The following is a 22199-nucleotide window of genomic DNA, read 5'->3' as shown; positions in this document are numbered from 1 at the left end:
CTTCACTAGAATCTGTTTAAAGATCACCTGTAGTTTTCTGTCCCAATTTCCAAGAATGTCATAAAATACCAAGAAGCAAAACTGTCCAAGTACAGAGAAGTTGAAATATTTAAAGACCTCTAATTTTTCTGAATCTTCAAATTAGTGATAGATATCATTACAAAGCAAAAAATACCAGTGTTTATTTTTTTAAGTTTTTATTTATTTGACAGAGATAATGTTAGCTGGATTATATAATTCTCAATTATTCTAGGCTACCCATTCGTAAGAGGTAGGAAAAAGTGCCCGAATAAAGCCAAGGCAGAACTCAAGACTCTTGGACATCTTTTTTTATCAAAAGGCAATATTTTATCAACACCCCTGAAAGGATCAATGCCCAAAGCTTTTCTTAAGTATTTCCCAACCATTTTATCTCTATATTCTCAAATCTGTTTGGCTGTAAGTTGGTTTTGGGTTTTGTTTTTTTTTTTTTAATGATTAAACCTAACAGCAATTGTGTTGGATTAATTTGTCAAGTGAATGAACATGTTTAGAAATTTCCAGGTCTACCAGAGTAAGCCTGGGGTCTAGATCCTGAAGACTGCCTCTGTTTCCCTTATATTAACATGAAGGGAGAAATGCAGTAAGAATTCATCTCTGCCTCACAAGGATAGCAGAAGAGATTATGTAAGAATGTGTCTTGTCTCTTTGAAGAAAAAGAGGTATAAAAATTCAAAGGATTATTATTATTCAGTATTATTCCTGAAAGCTTTTGTTATTCTGGGCTGATCAGAAATGTGCAAATAAGGTTAATGTATAGATAAGTATAATCCTACATTTTTCAAGTGACCCCTATGGAGACCTCTCTCTGTAGTCCTGGTATAAATATGTGTTTAAAATCCAGTTCATTTCCATTTCTATTGATTTTGGGTTAAAGAAGTTATAAACTACATTTACTCTTGCCAACTTTTAAAAGATGGCTGAGGGATGGAAAATGGGACATTACTATTTTACAATTAAAAAGAGTAAAACTTTTTCACTTTCAATGTTCTTTTAGTATTCTACCAGATTACAAGCTATTTAAAGGAAAAGACTTCTCCCTCTATCTACTGCAGTGTTTAATTAAACTCAAGTGTGACACTAAGCAGAACAGTGTGGTATAATGCACTGGGCTGGGCTACGATTCAGAACCAAGTTTAGGGCCCACAGTTCTCTATATCTCATTATTCTCATCTGTAAGATGACCACATGTACCTAATTCACTGTGCTTCAAATACTTAAAAATGAGATTAAGAGATACAAAATAATTTTGAAAAATTAAATGAAAATCTACTTATTAGGCTTTCCTTCAAAATAATGTGAAAATCAGTGACAGTCCATTAAAAGGTCAAAAATGAAGATCCTGATCCTGTTTTTATTTCAGATAGATTGTAAAATATAAAATTTATAATAGAATTTCAAAATCTTTAAGTTTGCTATTAAAATATGAAAGTAAAATCCTTTACCTTTTCTAAGTCTTCAATTTCAGAACTGAAGTTTTTACCCTCATCCATCATTTCCTCTTCTTCAAGAGTTCTCTCATCATCATAGTCATGGACCAACATCTCAGCAGTGGGGTCAAAATCATGATCCTCAGAAGACAAAGACCCAACTGGAATGAAACAAACTGAATCACTTTACACATTCACAACGCTACTTACAAAAGAAAATAATTTGTATTCTTTTGCCAGTTCCTTTTAATGTTTATATGTGAGCTTTATTAAATGCAGTTACTATATAGTTAACAGGTTATAAAGACCATACAGTTCTGAAAAGATATCTAAATCAGCAAAAGAACAAGGCAGAGTAATTTAAAAACACTTTAATAAGAAGTCCAGTCCATGAGAATAGAACTTATAATGGCAGCAAAGTGATTTAAACGGAGGAGTCCTAAAAAAATGTTCTAAGAGAAAAGTCAAACTTGTCAGTTTAATGCATTTGTCTCAAAGCAACAGAAAAATGAAAGGAGGATTATTAATGGAAGATTTCAAAAGAATCTGTTATCCACTAAAGCTCAACACTTCAGGCAAAGAGAATATATATGTTACCCAACTTGCAACCCTCAAAAACACAACAGAAATCTGGTTCATGGGGAAAAATACAAGTTTTTGTGAAGCAACTATACAGCAAGTCAGTCTCTAAAAGTAGTATGTCACTTTTCATGTCTATAACTGTATTTCAAGCTCTCCACACAGGCACTAAACTGTAAGAGCATGCTTTTCTTTATACAACTAATAAGGTAATTAGTTTTTAAGATTATGTGAAGGAAATATAGAAAAATCATAGCTACAGGTTTTTGGAAGATGTATCCTGCTGCAAGTTGTTTTGGCCAATTCATACTGGTTTATAAAATTGTAATGCTTTTTATAGGCAAATGTGAAGTCAACAGGATACTCTGAAAACAAAGTTGAGAAATGAGTAAGATTCATAATCCCAAGAGAATGAAATCGAATCTATGAAAAACAGAATTTTCTGTTTTACTCTAGTATCTAATTCAATTAGACCAGTAACTCTCGGAGCAGGGAAGCAAAGTACCACCAGAATCTTGGAGTAGAGGAAGGGTGAAGTGGAAGGAAGTACATTTAACATAAAAAGTTTGGTCTGTTTTTAGTAAAGCTATTTAGTATTTTAAATTTCAAACATTAAAGGACAGTATGAGATCATTACCAAAACACTGACCTACACCAAGGATTTTTTGCTATGAGAAAAAATACAGACATAATTCGATGATTTTGATTCTGAGTTTGGAGAACTCTAATCATTAGTCCTAAAAATACAACTTCTATGGAACTTAATTCTTTAGGAAGCTTACATTATGATGTTATTTTTTTAATGTTGAAAGATATTATCTGTTGAAATACAGATGGTTTAACTTAATTTTAAGGAAAAAAATGAAATTTATTAAAGACCTCAAAAGCACAACATCCACCATTATCAATTTCCTATTTTGAGAAATTCCTGGAAACCTCTGCGGTATATAAAGTGTCAGGGATGAAACAGATGGTAACTCTTCCACCTCTTTAAGGCAGAGCTCTGTCCTCTTCTGTAATCCCCACATCACTGTTCACAGCGCTCTTCCCTCTTAAAGTGGAAGGTATTCAGTTAAGGGCCAGAAATCAAAGGGCCTATGGGTCTACTCCTGGCTTTGTCCCTGGCCTGCTGAGACCTGAGGCAAGTCATTTAAACTTTCTGGGCCCAGGTCCAGTTTTTCATTTGTAAAATGCATAGTGTTGGTTTAGATGACCTCAAGAGCCTCTTCTAAGCTCTAATATTTTCTTTAAAATTGGCTAAGTGATTAAAAACAGGTTATATAAGTTTTTTTAAACACCAAAGCCACAATGTCTTCTTGCTCTTTATTTAGATTACAACTTCTTAAAAGCAGACAGTGATGCAAAATGGAAAAATTCCATTATCATCCAGATGTTTGGCATCATGTATATAAATATTCTGTTCCTGAAATCAGTTATGACAAAGAAATGTTTGTCTCAAAATTAGAAAAACTTTTTAAAACAATTTTTTAAATGTAAAGATGTAGACAGCTATTTGAAAAATAACCACAAATTTCTTCTACTTGGTGACTAATTATTTTATAATACCTTGAAGGATAATCAAGTGAGACCTTAAAAGTCAACTAAATGCACAAAATAATATGCAAGGAAATGGGCTGTTCACTCTAAGGCAACATGTTGCAAGGGAAAATTTGGAAGCTTTTGAAGCTTTTCCAGGCTCTATTAACTAGGTGACTCTCAGTAGAGAAAAAGTCTTCTCCAGTGAAAAATAAGGGACCTGGAGTAGTTCAGAGGTACTTTTCCTGTAGACTATCAGAGGGAAAAGAGACAGCCAAAAAAGGGCTGGAAAGGGGGTGAGAAATTGAAACCAAACTGTCCTCTCTATGATGGGACTCAGGGGAGCCAGAAACCCCAAACTGTATGCAATGATGCATATGTGGAGAGTTCAAGAGACAGTCCCTTGCTTTCATCAGAACCTGACAAGTGTTTCCCATTTCAAAAAGGTTAACCACTACTCGATGATCTAAGGCTGTCTCACCTCAAATTTTTGTATTACCACTTTCCTGCGACAAACTTGGAATTCTGTTACTTTTAAGGTAGCTTTACCTAACTCTCAAGTTCCAATTTTAATACAATCTATAGTCATTTCTCAATTGTGAAAAATTTAGGAGACAAAATAAGGAGAGATGGGGAGTAATCCCAAATTTTCGACAAATTAAAGAGCTGATTTCTCGAAAAAGAAAATCTAAACTAACCTGAGAAAATCAGTGTAAAGTTAATTTGAGATTAACTGTTTCAGGCTTGGAGGAAAAAAACGGTATGTGATAACTAAAGACATATTACTTAAAAAGAACACTTGTCTGTTAGCAGCTTTGTAACTAGTTATTTTTTTCAGCATGAAGAAAAGAAGAGTATAACTGTTCCTACCTCGAACTGAATTACCAAAATGTACGTTGAAACTCTCAAAAACAAATGAAAAAACTCGCAGGACAAATTTTTGTGCGAAAACCTTTAGTAATACATCTCTGAGCCCCCTACATTACCCTCTGGGACCCACTGAAGAGGTAAGAAAATAGGACAAACCTGGGCTCGAACTTCCAAAAGAAGCCTAGGAGAGAGAAGAAAACGTGCGGTTAAATCGCGCAGCCGGGGAGGGCGGGGGGGCAGCGCCGGCAACAGGGCGCAGAGGAGGCGGAGCCCAGAGCTCCTCCGCAGCTGCCAAAAGTACAAGACGTAGCTTCGCTCCAATCGCTCCAAGCCCCTTTCGGGCCCCTCTTGGCTGCCTCGCCTTCCTCCCCGAGTCCCCAGTGTGCAAACTCGCAGACCCGGGACGAAGCCCAGAGTCTAACAGGCAACTCCAAGCCGCCCCTTGGAGCTCAGCAAGTTACAAAGCGGAGAAGCAAAACCCAGAGCAGTCGCCTCACGGCATCGGTCCCCAGTGCCCGGCATCTCGGGAGTCCCCCAAATCCCACCCGTCTCTCCACGGACCCAAACAACACCTCCCAAAGCAATACCCTTTCCTGGAAGGAAATCGTCCTCCGAGCACCTAGTCTACCCCTGGGGCCCGAGAGCCCCAATTCCGAGGCTGTCCTCTGACCTGAGCGCAGGCCAGCTCGAAACTGGACATCCGCCCCCAAACCAAAGCGCAAACCCCCCATTCTCTCTCCCGAAACTGGAGACGCGGCCCCTCGGTCCCAGAGATGCTAGGTCCTTCCAGGGTGTGCAGTCCTTCCCTAGGCCCGCCAACGAGCCCCTAGCCCCAGCGAGCTGCAGCCGAAGGGGCTCCTGCTGCGCCACCCCCTCCCCCCAGCTCACCAGTCCCGGGGGACACGACCAGGGCAGCTTCGCTCGCCCTGCCTCCCTCCTTCAGCCCAGAAGAAAGTGGGGTTACCGAGAGACCCCAGAGATAACGTCGAGAGTCTTGGACTGCCCCCTTCACACCCAGGGGCTCCCCCACCTCCAGGGCTGCGGGGCGAGGAGTCCCGCTCTCCTCCCGCGAAGCCAGGCGACCGTACATCCCGCTTGCCTCGGTGCCCGGAGCAAAGTGGAGCGTGAGGCTCCTTGGCGCCGCAGCCCGGACCCGGTGGGCCGGGGGCACAGAGCACTCCTCCCGCAGGACAGTGGCGCAGCCCGCTCCCCGCTTTGCAATCCGTCCGCGAAGCGGGGGGAGGGAGGGGCTCGGCCGGTTTCCACCCACCCTGGCCCTAGAAAGCAGCGCGGAGGCTCCGGCGGCCCGCGTCAGCTGCCCGGGGGCATGGCACGGCGCCGTCCCCAGGCCGGGGCTCGCTGCCTCCAGTCGCCACCTCCGGTCCGGCCCCGTCGCGCAGCCGGCTCGGGGCCGGAGCCGCCGCGGCCTAGTCCCGGAGGGAGACCGCTCCCGCGCCCGCTCCCGCCCCCCGGCCGGCCCCGCCACGGCCCGCTGCCGCCCCGCACCCCCGCCCCACCGCGCCGCTCCCCCGTGGGGCCGCGGGAAGGGCCCCGGATCCCCCAGGCGGGCTCCGGGGGCGCGGGGGACCGCCGGGCGCCCGCTGTAGCCCGGCCGCTCCTGCCCGGTTTCTCCGCTCACCTCCGCCATATTGGTACCTTTAGGGCGAACGAGCAGCGCCGAGCCCAGTCCCCGGATGGGGCGCCTGAGCCAATCGCAGCCGCCGCCGCCGCCGCCGCCGCCGCGGTCCGCCCGGCACCCGCCCGGCGGCGGAGGCGGCTCGGCCCCTTATAGGGCAGGGCGGCCCGCGACGCCCCCGGCCCGCTCGCACGCCCACCCCGCCCGGAGCCCCACGCCGCACCCCGCGCCCCGCGCTCGCTGCGGACGGGCCGATGCGCACCGGCGCTCACCCGCCCTTCCCCTCTCGGCTGGAGTAAAGTTCCTGCCGAATTGGAGGCAAGTGGGGGACGAATGGAAACTCGGGCATGGGACGGACCCACGTCCAGGCAGTCGAGGCCGAAGAGCCGGCCGGGGCAGCGGAGACTCGACGGACGGACACTCTAGTCCAGTAGGACGCGGGGGAGGCCGGCAGGAGACGTGGAGGGACAACTCGACAGACATCCCCAAGTGAAAAGAAAGGGGGGTGATCAATGCAGTAGACTGATGCACAAGAGAAAGCCCCGGAAAATGGGAGAAGTGACTGATGGACGGCAGGGTCCGTCCAGAATGAGAAGACAGCGACCAGGCACTTTTGCGGTTTCCCCGAAGAGACCTGAGGAATGCAGGGTGCAAACCGGCATATTCTGGCTCCTGGAGTGGCCGGTGGAAGTGGTCCTTGGCCACACAGCCTTTGGAAGATAGCGACAGTACAGAAGAACAGGCAAAAGATCGACAAGGCAAAGAATATGAAGAGACTTGCACAGTTCAGAGGAGACATTCATAAAATAAAAACTGCGCATGTACCCCCAAAATTAGAACAATCCTAGAGGTTATTAATTACTAAATAGTCCAGGGGGTGACCCAGGGGTACACACTTGATAGACCTGTAGAAGAGCAAAACAGTATATCCAAGGCCCTAAATTGAGTCTAAAAAACTCTACCTCCGCCCCAGAAGGCCAAACATTTGCTTAGGGTCAAAAAGAAAACTAGTCCTGTGGTCAAGTGGATGGGTGGTGACGGGAGGACAAGGCTTAACAGACATACCTACTCTTACAGGTGCCTTCTGGCCATTTGCTCTTCATTGGGAGAGGTAAGTCTAACTCCTGGCAGATCCATATCCACACTGAACAACTTTAAGCAAAGTACACAGAAACATTCACTAACAAGTCATGGGTAACCCACAGAAGTAAATCCTGCAAGTTCAAGTCATTATGTCAGGTCGACTTGGTATAGGATTGTCTTGAGGCAGGAAGCCAGAAATAACAGTATGTATGGAAAAGAAAGTTATTAAAAATGTGTAAGAGAAAAGTCTCCTGTACGGTCCATAGATAAGGCAGATGCAAATACTCAGAAAAGTATGGCAGGACCCTACAGAGACTTGCAGAGGAGAGTGATCTCGGACATCAGAGTTCTTCTCCCAATTGTTGCTAAAACATGTCATATTAAATGACAGAGTTGAGGTTTTTGCTCACAAGTTGAGAACCTTTCTAGAAGCTGAAAATTTCCATACTTTTAGTCCACACGCGACAGGTCTGCTTTTATGCTGGGGTCACCTTTGATTCTCCTGCAAGAGAACATACAGAGGCTGAGGCTGAAGACTGGATTATGGATAGGAAGGTAAAGAGTTACTTTCAACATTTTGGCCAAGGCATCTTAAAAATTAAAGTTACTCCACTGGTAAACGTTATTTATTTATGGAAATTTTAGGGGAAAATCACTTCAACCATTTCTAAACATCGTAAAGACATGGAAAATTACACTTTCCCTGCTGTGAAAGATATCTTTCGACCTTTTGTCCAGCCAAAGCTGAACTTTGAAACCAGAGGCTTGGCACATGTTGTATGTACTGTCCTCAATGAGGCGTTTAGAGTTTTTAAAGTTAAAAAAAAAAATGGCTTGAAATTAAGTGCAAGTGATTAACTTTAGAAATGTTGTGGTGAGCATGCCCTGTGGACAGAGCCATTAAACAGTGTCCTGATCTGCTTGCCCACAGCATGAGCCACCACAGACCAAGTCAAGGATCTGAATCATGAAGAAAATGTCTCCAACAGCCTGCCTTGTACTTAATACTAGGAAAAATGTTTTCTTCATAGCAAAACTTGGCTAATCCAAACTATAAATGCAGTCTTAGATTTCATTCTGCCATGTCCAAGAAGTATAGAGACTCATTCATTTGCATGAACTTAGTAGAGTTTCTGCAGATTCTTTTATTTTTTAATAAACTGTAAAGATTCCATATAGGCATTTGTAATTTTGACTGCTTATATTCTCATAGTTTATGTAGTCTGTGTCCAGGGTATTAAGGATTCATAGAAAAATAGTGAAGCTAAATAAATTTTCAGTTTAAAGAAGCAGAGCTATTTTCTCACCTTCTAATCACTAGAGAAAAAGTTTATTGCCCAGTCTTACATAACACATTCCTCTTACAATAAAGTGTGTAAAGTCTACCTATGTACATGGATCTTTCATTCTTTTTGATGACAAGACTTCCAGGGGTTGGTACAGAAAAAAAGTCTCCTTGTTCCAGGGAGTGGAATAAAAAAATCGCTTTTTACCATTGTTTTTATTATTCTGTCATTACACAACAGATGACATTATATAGAGAACAAGTCCTATGCTGGACACTGGGCAGTATAGGATCACCATAAGATTCCTTGTCTCTCAAAAGCTTATAGTGTAACTGTATTCTTGTATGTGGTGGATGGGAACAAGAGGAAGGAAAACTCAAAACTGAAACCATGGTAACCCTTTAAGGAGAACCAAAATGTAACAGATCCTCCAGCCATCTTTAAAAATGAAGTAAATCAGCCTGGGTGGCTCAGTGGGTTGAGCATCCAACCTTGGTTTTGGCTCAGGTGATGATCTCCGAGTTGTGAGATCATGCCTCCCCAGCCCCCTACCTGTGGTGAGGCTCCTTGTTCGCTCAGTGGGGAGTCTGCTTGAGATTCTCCTCTCCTTCTCCCTCTCCCCCTGTTCCTCCCCCAATTTGTGTGCGCGTGCTCTCTCTCTCCCATAAAAAAAATTTTTTTAAAGAAATTAAATAAGAAAAGTTTATAAATGTGTACTTTGAGACATTTTAGAAAAAATAGGTAAAATAAAATAAGAAAATGTAAATATGAAAAATGAGGACCAGGAGGTTAATACCAGAGAAAAAGAACAAGAATATTCAGATAATGAGATGTAACACAGTATGAGAGTTAAACTATAAATTTGGCTTGCAGCTTTCTGAAGAAAAAGCAAATAAATAAATAATTGCAATTAATTGTTTGATTTTCATTGTCTTGGAAGAGAAATATACAAATTCTTCAATGGCAACAAAGCTTTTCAGCACACTTTAAAAGAAATATCTTGCCTGAGCTACATAGTAACATAGTAATGTAGAAGGAAATACCCTCTACCAGATCCTCAGATACATTAGCAGGTTCTACAACACTGTTTCCTTTAGTGACCATCCATGAAAGTTGAGAGTACTATATGGCTGTATGACCTACTGAAAGTAGTTTTAATAGGGCCACCATAATGCAATGCAAATACTTAGCTTTCTACAGATTCCATCTAACCCAAGGGAAAATAATAGGCTATCCAATGTTAATGTCTATGGTAGTTAGGCAGGCATAATGAATGGGTGAAGTAAGTTAATATGAAGGCAAAAATGGGGGCAATAGCAAACCAATAGATAATAATCCTGCCTAAATGGGGCAGCCACAAACCTAGTCTCAGACTGGCTCTTGCCTTGTAAGGATGTGGGCCCTGTGCTTCCAGACATTTCAATTTTCCAAAAACAACTAGAAAGTTATATTTTTATGAAATCTGTTTTTTAAAACTTGTCAATTAAATTTTTAAACAGTGTAGGCCAAATAAGTCACATTAAGTAAATCATGCTGTGAGCTTCCAGTTTGCAGACCCTAACATAGAATATCCAATTAATATTACCTCTCAGAATGGTTTCAGATAAGACTGTAATGCCAACAATTCAGCTCTCTGTTGGATTAAACTACTTGCATTTTTTCTAAATATATCCACTTCTGTGAGATACTTAAGTATTTTTTTTTGTTAGAATGAATGACTAGTCTCTGAGAAGACTAATTCACTATAATAAGTTTCGACTAAGCAAAGATTGCTAACAGAAGGGAGATGCTCTTCAGGAAAAAAAAAAGAGTATTCACAGAGATGAAAAGAGAATGAACCCTTGGTTCATTACAAAGAAGAGAACATGACCCATAAGTCAAGTCTGTCCTTAAAATATGATGGAGGCATCAGGCTAACACATCTTTGTAAGGTGATCCAAATTAGATCTTCAACTCAGTAACTTTAAATTTAAGGGATATTCTCAAAAGAATTGTGAATATTGATACCCCTTTGCACATATCCAAGTTGACATCTAATCTTTCCATTGTAAGTTTAAAGAGTTGCAAAGGCTATACTTCCCAATGTATTACAGTGGTGGTAATAATAATAATAATAATAAAGCCTTTATTTAACACTTTAAAATGTATGCGGGGGGGGCACCTGGGTGGTTGAGCATCTGACTCTTGGTTTCAGCTCAGGTCGTGATCTCAGGGTCATGGGATCCAGCCTGGAGTGGAGTCTGCTTGGGATTCTCTCTCCTTCTCCCTCTGCCCTTACCCCCCTCAAATAAACAAATCAGTCTTTTAAAAACTAAAATAAAATGTATGCAATGGAATCTAAATACCATAGCAATCTGATATGTCCATCATTCTTTTCTATAAATAGAGAATATATTTCTTCTTTAACAGTTGAATATTTTATAATTCCTTTTTCTCTCTGAACTCATATTCCCATTCTATTTTATCCCAGTGTAATATGCTTAAGCCAAAAGTTTTTTTTAAAGATTTTATTTATTTATTTGACACAGAGAGAGAGAACACAAGTAGGGGGAGCAGCAGAGGGAAAGGGAGAAGCAGGCTCCCTGCTAAGCAGGGATGCGGGGCTCAATCCCAGGACCTTGGGATCATGACCTGAGCCAAGGGCAGACGCTTAACTGACTGAGCCACCCAGGTGCCCCAAGCCTAAAAGTTTTTTGGTGATGCCCTACTATCTTTTTCTACAACAAAAAATATCTCTATAAATTGACACTTAAAGTTAATAATTTCCCTCTAGATTAAGTTATCAGTGCAATTATTATTTTTAGTCCCTAGTATTAATTCACAATTGATCAAAACAATATACCTGTATTACAAATTTTGATTAAAGCTTATTGAATGAAAATTAAAACTGCCCTGAAATCAATCCCTTAATAAGATGAATGGGACCTTAAAAAAAATTAGTTCATGTACCTGTGGATACATTTTACAGAATACTAGAATGAGAACGAGTTTAACATTGGTTCCATTCCTTATGTGTACAGAAGTAAACTCTGAGAAATCATATTCATACAATAAGGGCTTTGTTGTTAAACCATCACTGAATTCTTTGAACCCTTAGTAATATATCATGCTGTGATCTTCCATCAAACATTATTGTTAATAATCTTACACTGTTATTTTGATTGTCTTCAATTTTGTTGAAAGTGAAGACTTAAAAACTACCTTATTGCAAAAGGATTTGTTACCCAGTCCTTAATGGTCCTTCACTATAATTCACTTCAATCTTGATAAATACCAAAAAAGACTTTGACAAGACTTACCAAATGACTGATTGTACTGGTTACTTTTTTTTCTCTTAGAGGCACATGTTTAAGCCAACACACTCAGAAAAGGGAGGGAAAATGGAAATATTCTTAATTTTAATACTTTCTTGTCAATGTAGTATTTTAAAATAAAATCCTTTTTATCTTGTCACATATTTTAAATATATTTTTGTCAAAACCATGGAGCTGTAGATTCAGCCCATTCAGTTTGTGGAAAATATTTGCTAGGCAACCCAACTAGCAAAGACTGTCCCCTTTGTGAAACCAAACTGCCAGGTCAGATTTGCTTTCTTTCAGAAAAAGTCTGACTTCATTTTCCAGTTCTAATGAGTGTGTTAAATCATATTTTGAGGCATATTAAAAACCACTGGGAAATAAATCACAAAACATGTTACTATAAAATAGATTAGTAAAAGCAGGCAATTCAAGATTAAAATGATGTAAGATCTAATAGAATTTATTCATTGTATCATAAGTTATAAAGAATAATCAATATGCAGTTCCTCATTACTTCATTTATTTTCATTCATGTAATGTGTAGCTAAAATTGATAAGTTATTTATATTGCAAGGGATGTGGTAAAAGGCACAGTAATCCTTTGGCAAATGTGTACATGTATGTATTGAACTTTGGTATTTGCTTTGGAAAAAAAGAATTAGGAGTAAAAAATCAGAAATACTCCACTAATTTCATTTGTGTTCAAACTTAATATTTGATGATAGAGGAAGGTATGTGCTGCTAAAAATAATCAGTCCAGGAGTTAGCCTTTCTTTTTATTTTTAATAAGAAGTGGGAAAATATCACAAGATGAAGTTACATAAGGATTTTTATCTGTGAGTTTTATCTAGTGTTCATAGATACATATAAATCTGAAAAAAATTTCAGTTTCCTCTCGGAGACATGGCCTACAATGTATTTTGAAACTATTTGAAAATACTTGTTTAAATAGTGTTTACTATTGCCTATCAATGCTGGCTTTACTTTGCTCTTTCTAGAACCCTCCTTCAAGAGCAATGCATTTTTTTGACAGTGGTCAGGAGAGAAAATAAATAAAGTCACTAAATGAAAATTATTCTGCTTCTCACTATCTACACTCCACAACATACTGTCTGATATCAAAAAATCCCAACAAGGACCAAAATGCTCCATTCTTCACACCATGCTTAACCTAAAAAATATATGACAGGAAGATTTAACATGCATTAAGTAAGTTTTATTAGCTTATTATATACCCTTCATTTTAATGTGTATTTCTAAGAATACACCATGAGGGGCGCCTGGATGGCTCAGTCGATAAGTGGCTGCCTTCGGCTCAGGTCATGATCCCACGGTCCTGGGATCGAGTCCCGCATCGGGCTCCCTGCTCCCTGGGAGCCAGCTTCTCCCTCTGCCTCTCTCTCTCTCTCTCCCTCTCTCTGTCTCTCATGAATAAATAAATAAAATCTTTAAAATAAATAAATAGATAGATAGATAGATAGATAGATAGATAGATAGATAAAAATTAAAAAAAATAAAAATACACTGGGAAGATTTCTCCTTATATCTTAGTAACTCTAATTGTAAAAAAAATTCACTTCTCTAGGTCAATTGACCAAAACAGAAAACAGGATGAACAAAACAACTATTTAAGTACTGACAAGTGTTTCGTAATTCTATGTTGTGCTGTATTAGAATGGAAACCAGAAAGAGTTTTAAAAAAGCTTAATTTGACAATTTCAGAATTTCAGCACTAAGTAACAAGCAACCAGTTTGGAGAACTGGGTTTGCAATGGAAATGCACAGGGCATGGATAAACAGGGTCTTCTCTCAATGGAGGATCATTATCATCTCCCAGGGTATTAGCGGAACTAGACTTATAAATTGTCTTGAAGAAAGAATGCACAATTTAAGGAATACCAGTGACTTTGCTCTCCATCCCCCAATGAATTTTCTGGTGTTAGCTCGAGTTGAAAGACTTGCATCTTCTATACTCTTGGTTGGCTTTTCACAATGTGAGAATCTTGCTGTACTGAGTGTAATTCTGGTGTTTAAAGGTACAATTTTGGGGGCAGAGGTACAGCATGGCCTACAAATATAAGCCAACTTCTTCATCTGGTGTTCAACTAAAGAGATACCTAATACTGAAGGAAAATTGACTCCATTGGACTTTTTGAGAGGCTTTATGTCTATTTCCAATGTGGTAGTTTCCTAATACTTTCTTTCTTCAGTTCAATTTTTTAAAAAAATGATTATAGGGGCACCTGGGTGACTCGGTCAGTTAAGCATCCAACTCTTGGTTTCAGCTCAGATCATGATCTCAGGGTTATGAGATCAAGCCCCAATCTGTCAGCCTCCAAGCCCAACAGGGAGTCTGCTTGAGAGTACCCCCCTCCCTCTCCCTCTCTCCCTGTGCTCACTCTCTCTTAAAAAGAAAAGTAAATAAATACATAAAATTTAAAATCATTATTATGTGGGTGCCTGGCTGGCTCAGTTGGTGGAGCACACAACTCTTGATCTTGGATTGTGAGTCTGAGCTCCATGTTGGGTGTAGAGATTAACTCAAAATAAATAAAATCTTTAAATAAATAAATAAAATAATTATTATGAAATGTTTAAGGAATATCAAAAAGTATGCCATTTAAATAGATTTTTATCTTTATTTTTCTTCATTTAGTTTGCACAAACTAAATGTAAATGCAGTATGATTCCACATTATAAGCATTTATTGAGTACCTATTAAGTGCATATTATTTCATATAATCCTCTCAACCACCTTGGAGGTGGTTATTATCTCTATATTATAGATATAGAAACTAACAGAAATTAAAACTTACCTAGCTTGCAAATGACAGAGTTAAATTTGGGCACAAATCTGCCTGAGCTCTTTTCTTCATATCAAGATGTCAATGGGGAAACCAAGAACTACTAAAAAAAAAAAAAAAAAAAAAAAGCATTTAGTTGAAATCTTGGTAATTATGAATGAGACTAAGCAAACTCTTTTGGAGGAAAAAACATGCTAAACTAAGGGACCCCATTGGGATTAAGCCATGAAACTGGATAAAAGAAAAAAATGTGTATCATATCAACTTGTTGTAATAATCATTCAGTTAGGTAAAATAATCTGAGTTATATAGCGCTTAAAAGATAGCAAGCTGAGAGAGCACAGACTGTGCCCAACGAGTCCCTCTTTGAATACACTTGGCCTAGCACACCACTTGGCACATAGTGCACACACACAGTAAATATGTGTTGAATGAATGAATGAATCAGGATCTAGTTCAACTACAACCACTTCCAAATGACCCAAAGTATACAATATGATGATAATAGGCAATGTGTCCTAATGCATCATTTGGAAGGGTGTTTAAAGGCAGCAGTCATTCACTCATTAATCCATTTACAAATCACTTCCGTGCCTGGCCTTTGGTTGGATTGGGCCCACCCATGCAATGCATGGACCAGGAAGTCCAGCCAGGGACATGGGCCCTCTGACTTCACTGTGCATTCAGGCAGCCCCATTGCTCACCTGCTCTGACTTGTTGCGGTCCATCTCTCTCCCCCACCTCAGACGCCTAACTCCCCGTGATATCGCAGCACAGAGTAATGTCCCTCAGGGCCCCCTTACTTTTATGACTCACTGGAACATGTTTCTTTGGCTTTCACCCCCTGCATTCCCTCTGGAACCTCCACTCATCCAGAACTGCAAATTTTTCCTTGTCCACACAAGCCACCTCAGCTCTACCTGGCCTTCCATCTGGGAGAGGAAGGGACATATTGAGCTCACTGTGCTGGGATCTACAAAACTACAATGCAAAGCAGCTCTCCTCACTCACCAACTTGTATTTCAGCTTTTGAAATACTTATACCCTAACACTTATCTTTCCAACAAATGAATCTTCCCCACCACTGAGTGGATTTCTAGCCAAAATGACCATGTCAGAGTTGTGCAAGGACAAGTCTATTTTTTTTTAAGATTTATTTATTTTAGAGAGAGAAGGGTGCATGAGCACGTGGGGAAGGGGGACAGAGGGAGAGATTGTCAAGCAAACTCCTCACTGAGCACACAGCCTCATATGGGGCTCAATATTATGACCCTGAGATCACAACCTGAGCCAAAATTAAGACTAGAACCCTTAACCGGCTGAGCCACCCAGGTGCCCCAAGAACAAGCCTATTCTTTGGCAGAACTTTTAGACGTAGAAAGAAGGACTTTCTGGAACTGGTTATATCAGAAGCATTTATGAGCTGTATTAGTCTGCTAGGGCTGCCATAACAAAGTACCACAGGCTGGGTGACTTCAACAGCAGAAATTTATTTTCTCACAGTTCTGGAGAGTGGAAGTTCAAGACCAAGGTGTTAGCAGGTCTGGTTTCTCCTAAAGCCTTTTTCCTTGGCTTTTAGATGGCCACTTTCTTGTTATGTCCTCACATGGCCATCACTCTGTGTGCATGTATCCTTGGTGTCTCTTTGTGTATCCAAAAGTCCTCTTTTAAGGACGTCAATCAGATGGGATTAGGGCCTACCCTAATGGCCTCATTTTAACTTAGTCACATCTTTAAAGGCCCTATCTCCAAATACAGTCACATTGTGAGGTTCTGTAGAATTAGAACTTCAACAAATGAATTGGGGGGGTTGCCTGGGTGGCTCAGTTGTTAAGTGTCTGCCTTCGGCTCAGTTCATGATCCCAGAGTCCTGGGATCAAGCCCCGCATTGGGCTCCCTGCTCAGCGGGAAGCCTGCTTCTCCTCTCACACTCCCCCTGCTTGTGTTCCCTCTCTCGTTGTGTCTCTCTCTGTCGGATAAATAAATAAAATCTTTAAAATATATATATGAATTTGGGGGGACACAATTCCAGCCATAACATGTGCCCCCCTCAGATTCTTTCCACCCAATCTGCCTCTCAGACTCACAGCTTCTGCCATGGATGACCAACTCTGCGTAGGGAACTGCATGCTGGTATCTGGCTTCTTCTGCCACTTCTGTACTCAGACAATACACCAGCTGCAGAGCATGGAATCTGGCTTCTTGAGTAACTACTGGAGGGGCTAGATGGTGTAGGGCAGAAACATGAAAGTTTTGATTCTATATGAAATAAATTTTGATGACTGCAGACACGGGAGACTGCAGAGTGTCAGGCAGTTAAATTTCCTCTCTCCTTCCCTTGGATGGATGACTCTGGGGTACTGGTTCTCCAAGCAACCTGTCTTGAGATGTCCAGCGTGGTTGAGTAGACCACACCTGCTCAGCCCACCTGCTGGGCCTCCTGTGACTTTTTCATGAGACAATGACCAACATAGTTATGCACCACCTTGCATTGCTTCTCGTCCTTCCCTGTTTAACTTCCCTTTTTCCTCACTCTTGTTGCCATGGCTTTGCATCACCAATTATCCTCAAATACATCATCACTTAATCCTTGCCTCAGGCTCTGTTTTCTAGGGAACCTGCGCTAGACCACTGGCACACTCGACAAATGGAAAATGAGACAAAAAAAAGTCCTGGTAATTAGAGACAAATATTGACAAGGAATCTTGGGGCTGATAGTACACTATCAGTTAATCCAGAACATCGTCCTGCATGATATATGTTGAGTTCAGAAAACTCATCATCACTCTTAATGAAATGTAAGATTAGAAAGTATATCAGTCAGTTCTGAATAGAAAAACAGAAACCATTCTAAGATTTAAAAGAGAGGAAATTCAAATAAATAAATAAAAATAAAAACTAAAATAGAGGAAATGAAACCACGAATCGGTTGCACAGGTCCTGAAAGAGATGAGATTCCAAACAGACGACTGTCAAGTTATCCGGAGAGGTGTAGAAGCAGAAAGTGCTTCCAGTCCTAAGCTGGAGAAACAAAGAATGATCAATGTTACCACAGCCAGGGGCCAGTGAGTGGGGGGAGCTGGAACTATGGTGTGCTTGCCTAGCCAGAGCTGTACTGGGGATGGAACCAGAGACAGAGAAAGAGGGACAAGTATCCTGGCTTCTCTCTTCCTCTCTGTGATTTTCTGCCAGTGCCTCCCATTACCTGAACCGAAGAAGAAGCCAGCTGACCCAGGAGCCTGCAAAATGGAGCTTGTAGGAATTGCTGCCCTTGCCCTGTGGAGGAGTTCAAGGGAATTAATGGCACAAGCTCAGGACTGGCCCAGAAACCAAAGTAGGTTAATTTGGGGAAATTGTTAGATGTCAATAACTCTATGGGGCAGGGAAGTGTCCCTTGGGAGAAAAAGTATAACACAGATACGGCATAGTGGACATCGGAATAAAACAGACCTGGGTTTAAAGGTTACTGGCATTGATCTGAACCTCTGTTTCCTCTTTTCAGTCTGTGTTGTAACCCTCTTATAAAGAGTGTGTAATACTTTAGAATTGTCCCACTGAGGGATGTGGAAGCTGGAATTATATCCACCAATTCCCATCCCCATTTGAAGCTAATTCCTGGCATTACCTCTCAGGGACTTTTGTCCTGTCCTTTGGGAGGGCCCAGCCCATTGTCTCAGCCAGTTAACATTCTTGGGCAGAGAAATGCAGGAACCAGGTGTGTAAGGTGCCGTCTGAAGGTGGCTTTGGGACTGACTGAGGACTATGGATCGAGCATCAGCAGCATCTACTGCGGACAGATGGCTGGAAAAGCTCTGAAGATCATATTAGACCACAATCCAGCCTTAAATCAGCACAGTTGCACTTTCAACTAGACCAGTACTTTTTTCAACTTCACTAATACCCACACTTAGAAATATATTTTTTGGCATTGTGACTCAGTACACATGTGTGCATGCGTACATACACATATACAACTGAAACAAAAGATTCATAAAATACTTATTCTATGACGTATACTCTGGTATTTTTCCATTTCATTCGATTTTTTTTGAACAAAGGTTGCAAGTCTTGAATTGATTTCATGACCCTCTAAAGACTGTTGGTTCATAACCTAGCTATGCAAAGTGTGGACTCCTGCCACAGCAAGTTAAAGAACTGAAGCCAGAACGTAAATAAGCTATGTCATTATACACTAAAGTCATTAAGCACTAAATTCAGTTGACATTCTTTCATAGCAAGATATTCTCAGTGAAGGAAGCAGTATGTTGATTGATATGTTATAAAAGTCAAAAAGAAGTTTTCTAACATTTGCCCTTCTCTGTTGCTAAAAGATCCCTAGCCCTCCAAAGTCTTATTCAGTTATTTCTCGGGGTCTCTGAGGAACATCTCTGATGCTGTCATCAAACTACATTTACAGAAGGTCCCCGCCCTCCCCACAGTGCTGGTGGCTAGAAGCAAGGGTGAAAACCACTGCCCACTCCTTCCGCTCACCGCTGCAAGGAGGACAACTTGACCTATACTCCTGGGCTCCCTGTTCCTGCTGCCATCTAGCCTAGTGGAAACCAGATTTGAGTTCCCCTTCTGCAGACTAAAAAGAGAAGGAAAACTAGGTCCCCACTACGACTCTGGTTTCCAGGTGTCCAGGTTGCAGATGAGTTCTGTGAAGCTACCATCTTCCAGGATAGCAGTCCTCAAACGGGAGCACCCTAAGGCAGTGGTTCTCAACCAGGGGTTTTTTGCTCCCCAGGGGCCCGTGTGCCAATGTCTGAAGACCTTTTTGGTTGTCACAGTGTGAGGGAGGGGGTTGCTACTAGGATTTGGTAAGTAGAGGTTAAGGATGTTGCTAAATATCCTACAACACACAGGACAGCCCCCCATAACAAAGAATGAAATGACTCAACATGTCAAGAGTGTTTGGAGGGAGAAACTGCGCCCATCAGTGTGCGTCATCTTCCCTGCGGTAAGCAGGCACGGACTGTTGGCGGCAGGCTGGTTACACATCTTTAATTTCCAGGTGTACCCTTTCCTGACTTTGGTCTGCAATAGCCAGCCAGGTCTCCTTTCCAACCTCTCTCTCTTGGTAACCCTTCTCCCAAATCCCAAATATGCATGCCCACATCTAAAAACTTAGGAGGTACCTAAGAAAGGACAGGGGGAAAATGCTTGGCTCTCTCCTGTGCGGAGGGAGAATCAGTGAGGCAGTCCCTGGGGGCAAAACAAAAAGCTTCGTAAGAATATGAAAGCATCAGTGCCTTGTTTCATGCAGGTAACAACCTTCTGGCACATCTCTGAGTTTTATGCCCCCATCTATCTGTTTTAGAATTAGAGTCCAAAAGTAAGATAAATCCATCACAGGGAGACATAGGAACACGTTTATATGAATTGATGAATGAAGTCTGACTTCTTCTAACTGCAAATTCAGTCTGGCTAATTGGTTTGACAATGAAGACTGGCTTTGCCATTTAGATACACAGCAGACATTACCATAAATGAAACTGGTTAAGTCTGCGGGCCAAGGTACACTATATAATATGCCAGAAATGACATCCTTTGCAATTCCTTAGATTTACAATAGAAAACTTTTCACATTAACTTAAAAATGTGAGAGGATGGTGATACAAGTCAGACTATTGGTTACCTACAGGAGGGAAAGGGAAGGTATCACTAAAAAGGGAGCAGGAGGGAGCCTGCCGAGTACTGGAAATGTTCTACGTCCCCATCTTTGTGGTGATAATGTGAGTGTGTATAAATATGGAAAAGTTCACTGAGCTGGTACACTTAAGATTTGTGTATCTTAGAAAAGTTATATTTTAATAAAAACAACAACAGCAAAAGTAAAGAGGGTTTTCAAAATTCTTTTGTGAGACTATTCAAGGAAAAAATTTGAAGACCGCTGTGAGAGACTGAGAGGACTAAATTTTCCTAAATCCATGGTCCAAAACATGTCTCTCCTGTCCTCTACCCTCAGGACCTCTCCTTCCTAACATGTCTCATTTTCCTCCCAAACTCCTTTTTAAAAAAAAAATTTATTTATTTTTTTTATTATGTTCACTTAGCCAGCAGATAAGTTTTTATTGTAGTGTTCAATGACCTATTAGTTGCGTATAACACCCAGTGCTCATCCCAACACATGCCCTCCTTAATCCTCCCAAATTCTTATACCAAGCCCCCAGAAGTCTTACTCTGTAACCACACACCTCTTACATCCTGAACCAGTTCCCTGGGCATTTCTCTCCACCACCTGCCTTTACTGAGATCTGCTCCCCGCCTTGGTCTTCCCTGCCTGGCCCACCCAGGACACCACCATTTCAGACTGCACAAACCTAGGGTCAGGAAGGGAGGTCCACGTCCTTGATCCTCTGATAGGAAGCCAGGATGCTCCAACCTCTGAGAATCCTAATATTCATGATACTGTCTTCATTCCTGGTCACTCTCATTTACTGACTACCTGGCCACTGCCCTTCACCAGTGGAGGATCCAGTGTACACTCCACCTTCTCCACCCTGATCCCTGCTATTCTCGTGGTTGCGTGTATACTTGAAGAACAGAAGATTTTAATTTTGATGAAATCCAGTGTATCCACTTTTTTCTCTTATGGTTGGTACTTGTTGTAGCCTATGTAATTTTTTGTCTTCTCCAAGTTTTCTAAGATTTTCTCAGTTATCTTTTTTTTCAAAATATGTTATAGTTTTAACTTTAACATTCAGGTCTATGACCGATTTTGAGTTAATTTTTATATATAGTGTGAGCTAAGGGTCAAGGTTCTTTTTTTTTCAATAGAGATACACAGTTGTCCCAACACCATTTGTTGAAAAGCTTTCCCCCATTGAAATAACTTGGCACCTTTGTCAAAAATCAACTGGATATAGACATAGATATATACACACATATATATAAATCTATTTCTCACTCATATATATGAAAAATTACATGTATAATGCCAATTACTAGGCTCTATGTTTTGATTCATTATTCTATATGTCTGTCATAAGACAATTCTTGATGACTTATAATAATAAGATTTGTAATAAATCTTGAAATCAGACTGTGTAAACCCTTCATCTTTGTTCTTTTTCAAAATTATTTTGGCTATTCAATATTCCTTATTTCCATATGAATTTCAGATTCAGTTCATACGTTTCCACAAAATGCCTGCTAGTATTTTGCTTGAGATTGTGTTGAATCTATAGATCAATTTGGAGAAAAATGACATCTGAGCAACCACGAGACTTCCAGTCCATGAACATGACATATCACTCTATTTACTTAGGTCTTATTTACTTTCTCCTAGCAATGTTTCATAGTTTTCAATGTACAGGTCTTGCACACCTTTTACCAAACTTATGCTTAAATATTTTTTGTATTTTTGATAGTTTTTTTTTAAAGAAAAGAGTGGAATTTAATCTTTATTTACAGGACACTGCAAGAGAGGAGATTCCACATAGAAATAAGAAACCCACCGTGAGGAGGAGCTTCATACAGGTTGTACAGTTTGGAACTCGTCAAGTAGAGTTTTGTTGTAAAAAGTGCTACAATAACAAAACACATTTAAAAAGAGTTCTCAGAAGAGAAAGAGTAAGACAAACTTCTACCAAACAGAGTACACAACAAACAACGTTCTGCCTCAGCTGTACAAT

The 22199-nt window shown here is 40.9% G+C and overlaps 1 protein-coding gene across 3 annotated transcripts in view; it reads right to left on the bottom strand.

Annotated features, from left to right (window-relative positions):
* The window catches only part of MIER3 (MIER family member 3), a 30499-nt gene extending 24319 nt beyond the window's left edge, over window positions 1-6180 (bottom strand). Inside the window, exons 1-3 of one of the 3 annotated variants that reach the window (XM_025892417.2) lie at window positions 6094-6180; window positions 4611-4635; window positions 1485-1630 (exon numbers count right to left, since the gene is read on the bottom strand). In XM_025892417.2, the coding sequence (XP_025748202.1) occupies window positions 1485-1630; window positions 4611-4635; window positions 6094-6102 (180 nt within the window). In that variant the 5' untranslated portion in view covers window positions 6103-6180. Of the gene's footprint in view, window positions 1-1484; window positions 1631-2308; window positions 4520-4610; window positions 4636-5484; window positions 5699-6093 lie in introns of those variants that run through there. The other 2 variants (XM_073905447.1, XM_073905446.1) reach the window with 2 other exon arrangements.
* Between the last annotated feature and the right edge of the window lie 16019 nt (window positions 6181-22199).

Source organism: Callorhinus ursinus, unplaced genomic scaffold, assembly GCF_003265705.2.
Source record: "Callorhinus ursinus isolate GAN/ISIS: 27379988/994484 unplaced genomic scaffold, GSC_fseal_2.0 scaffold23, whole genome shotgun sequence".
In the NCBI taxonomy this organism is placed as follows: Eukaryota; Metazoa; Chordata; class Mammalia; order Carnivora; family Otariidae; genus Callorhinus; species Callorhinus ursinus.
This window is presented reverse-complemented; position numbering and strand designations above follow the sequence as displayed.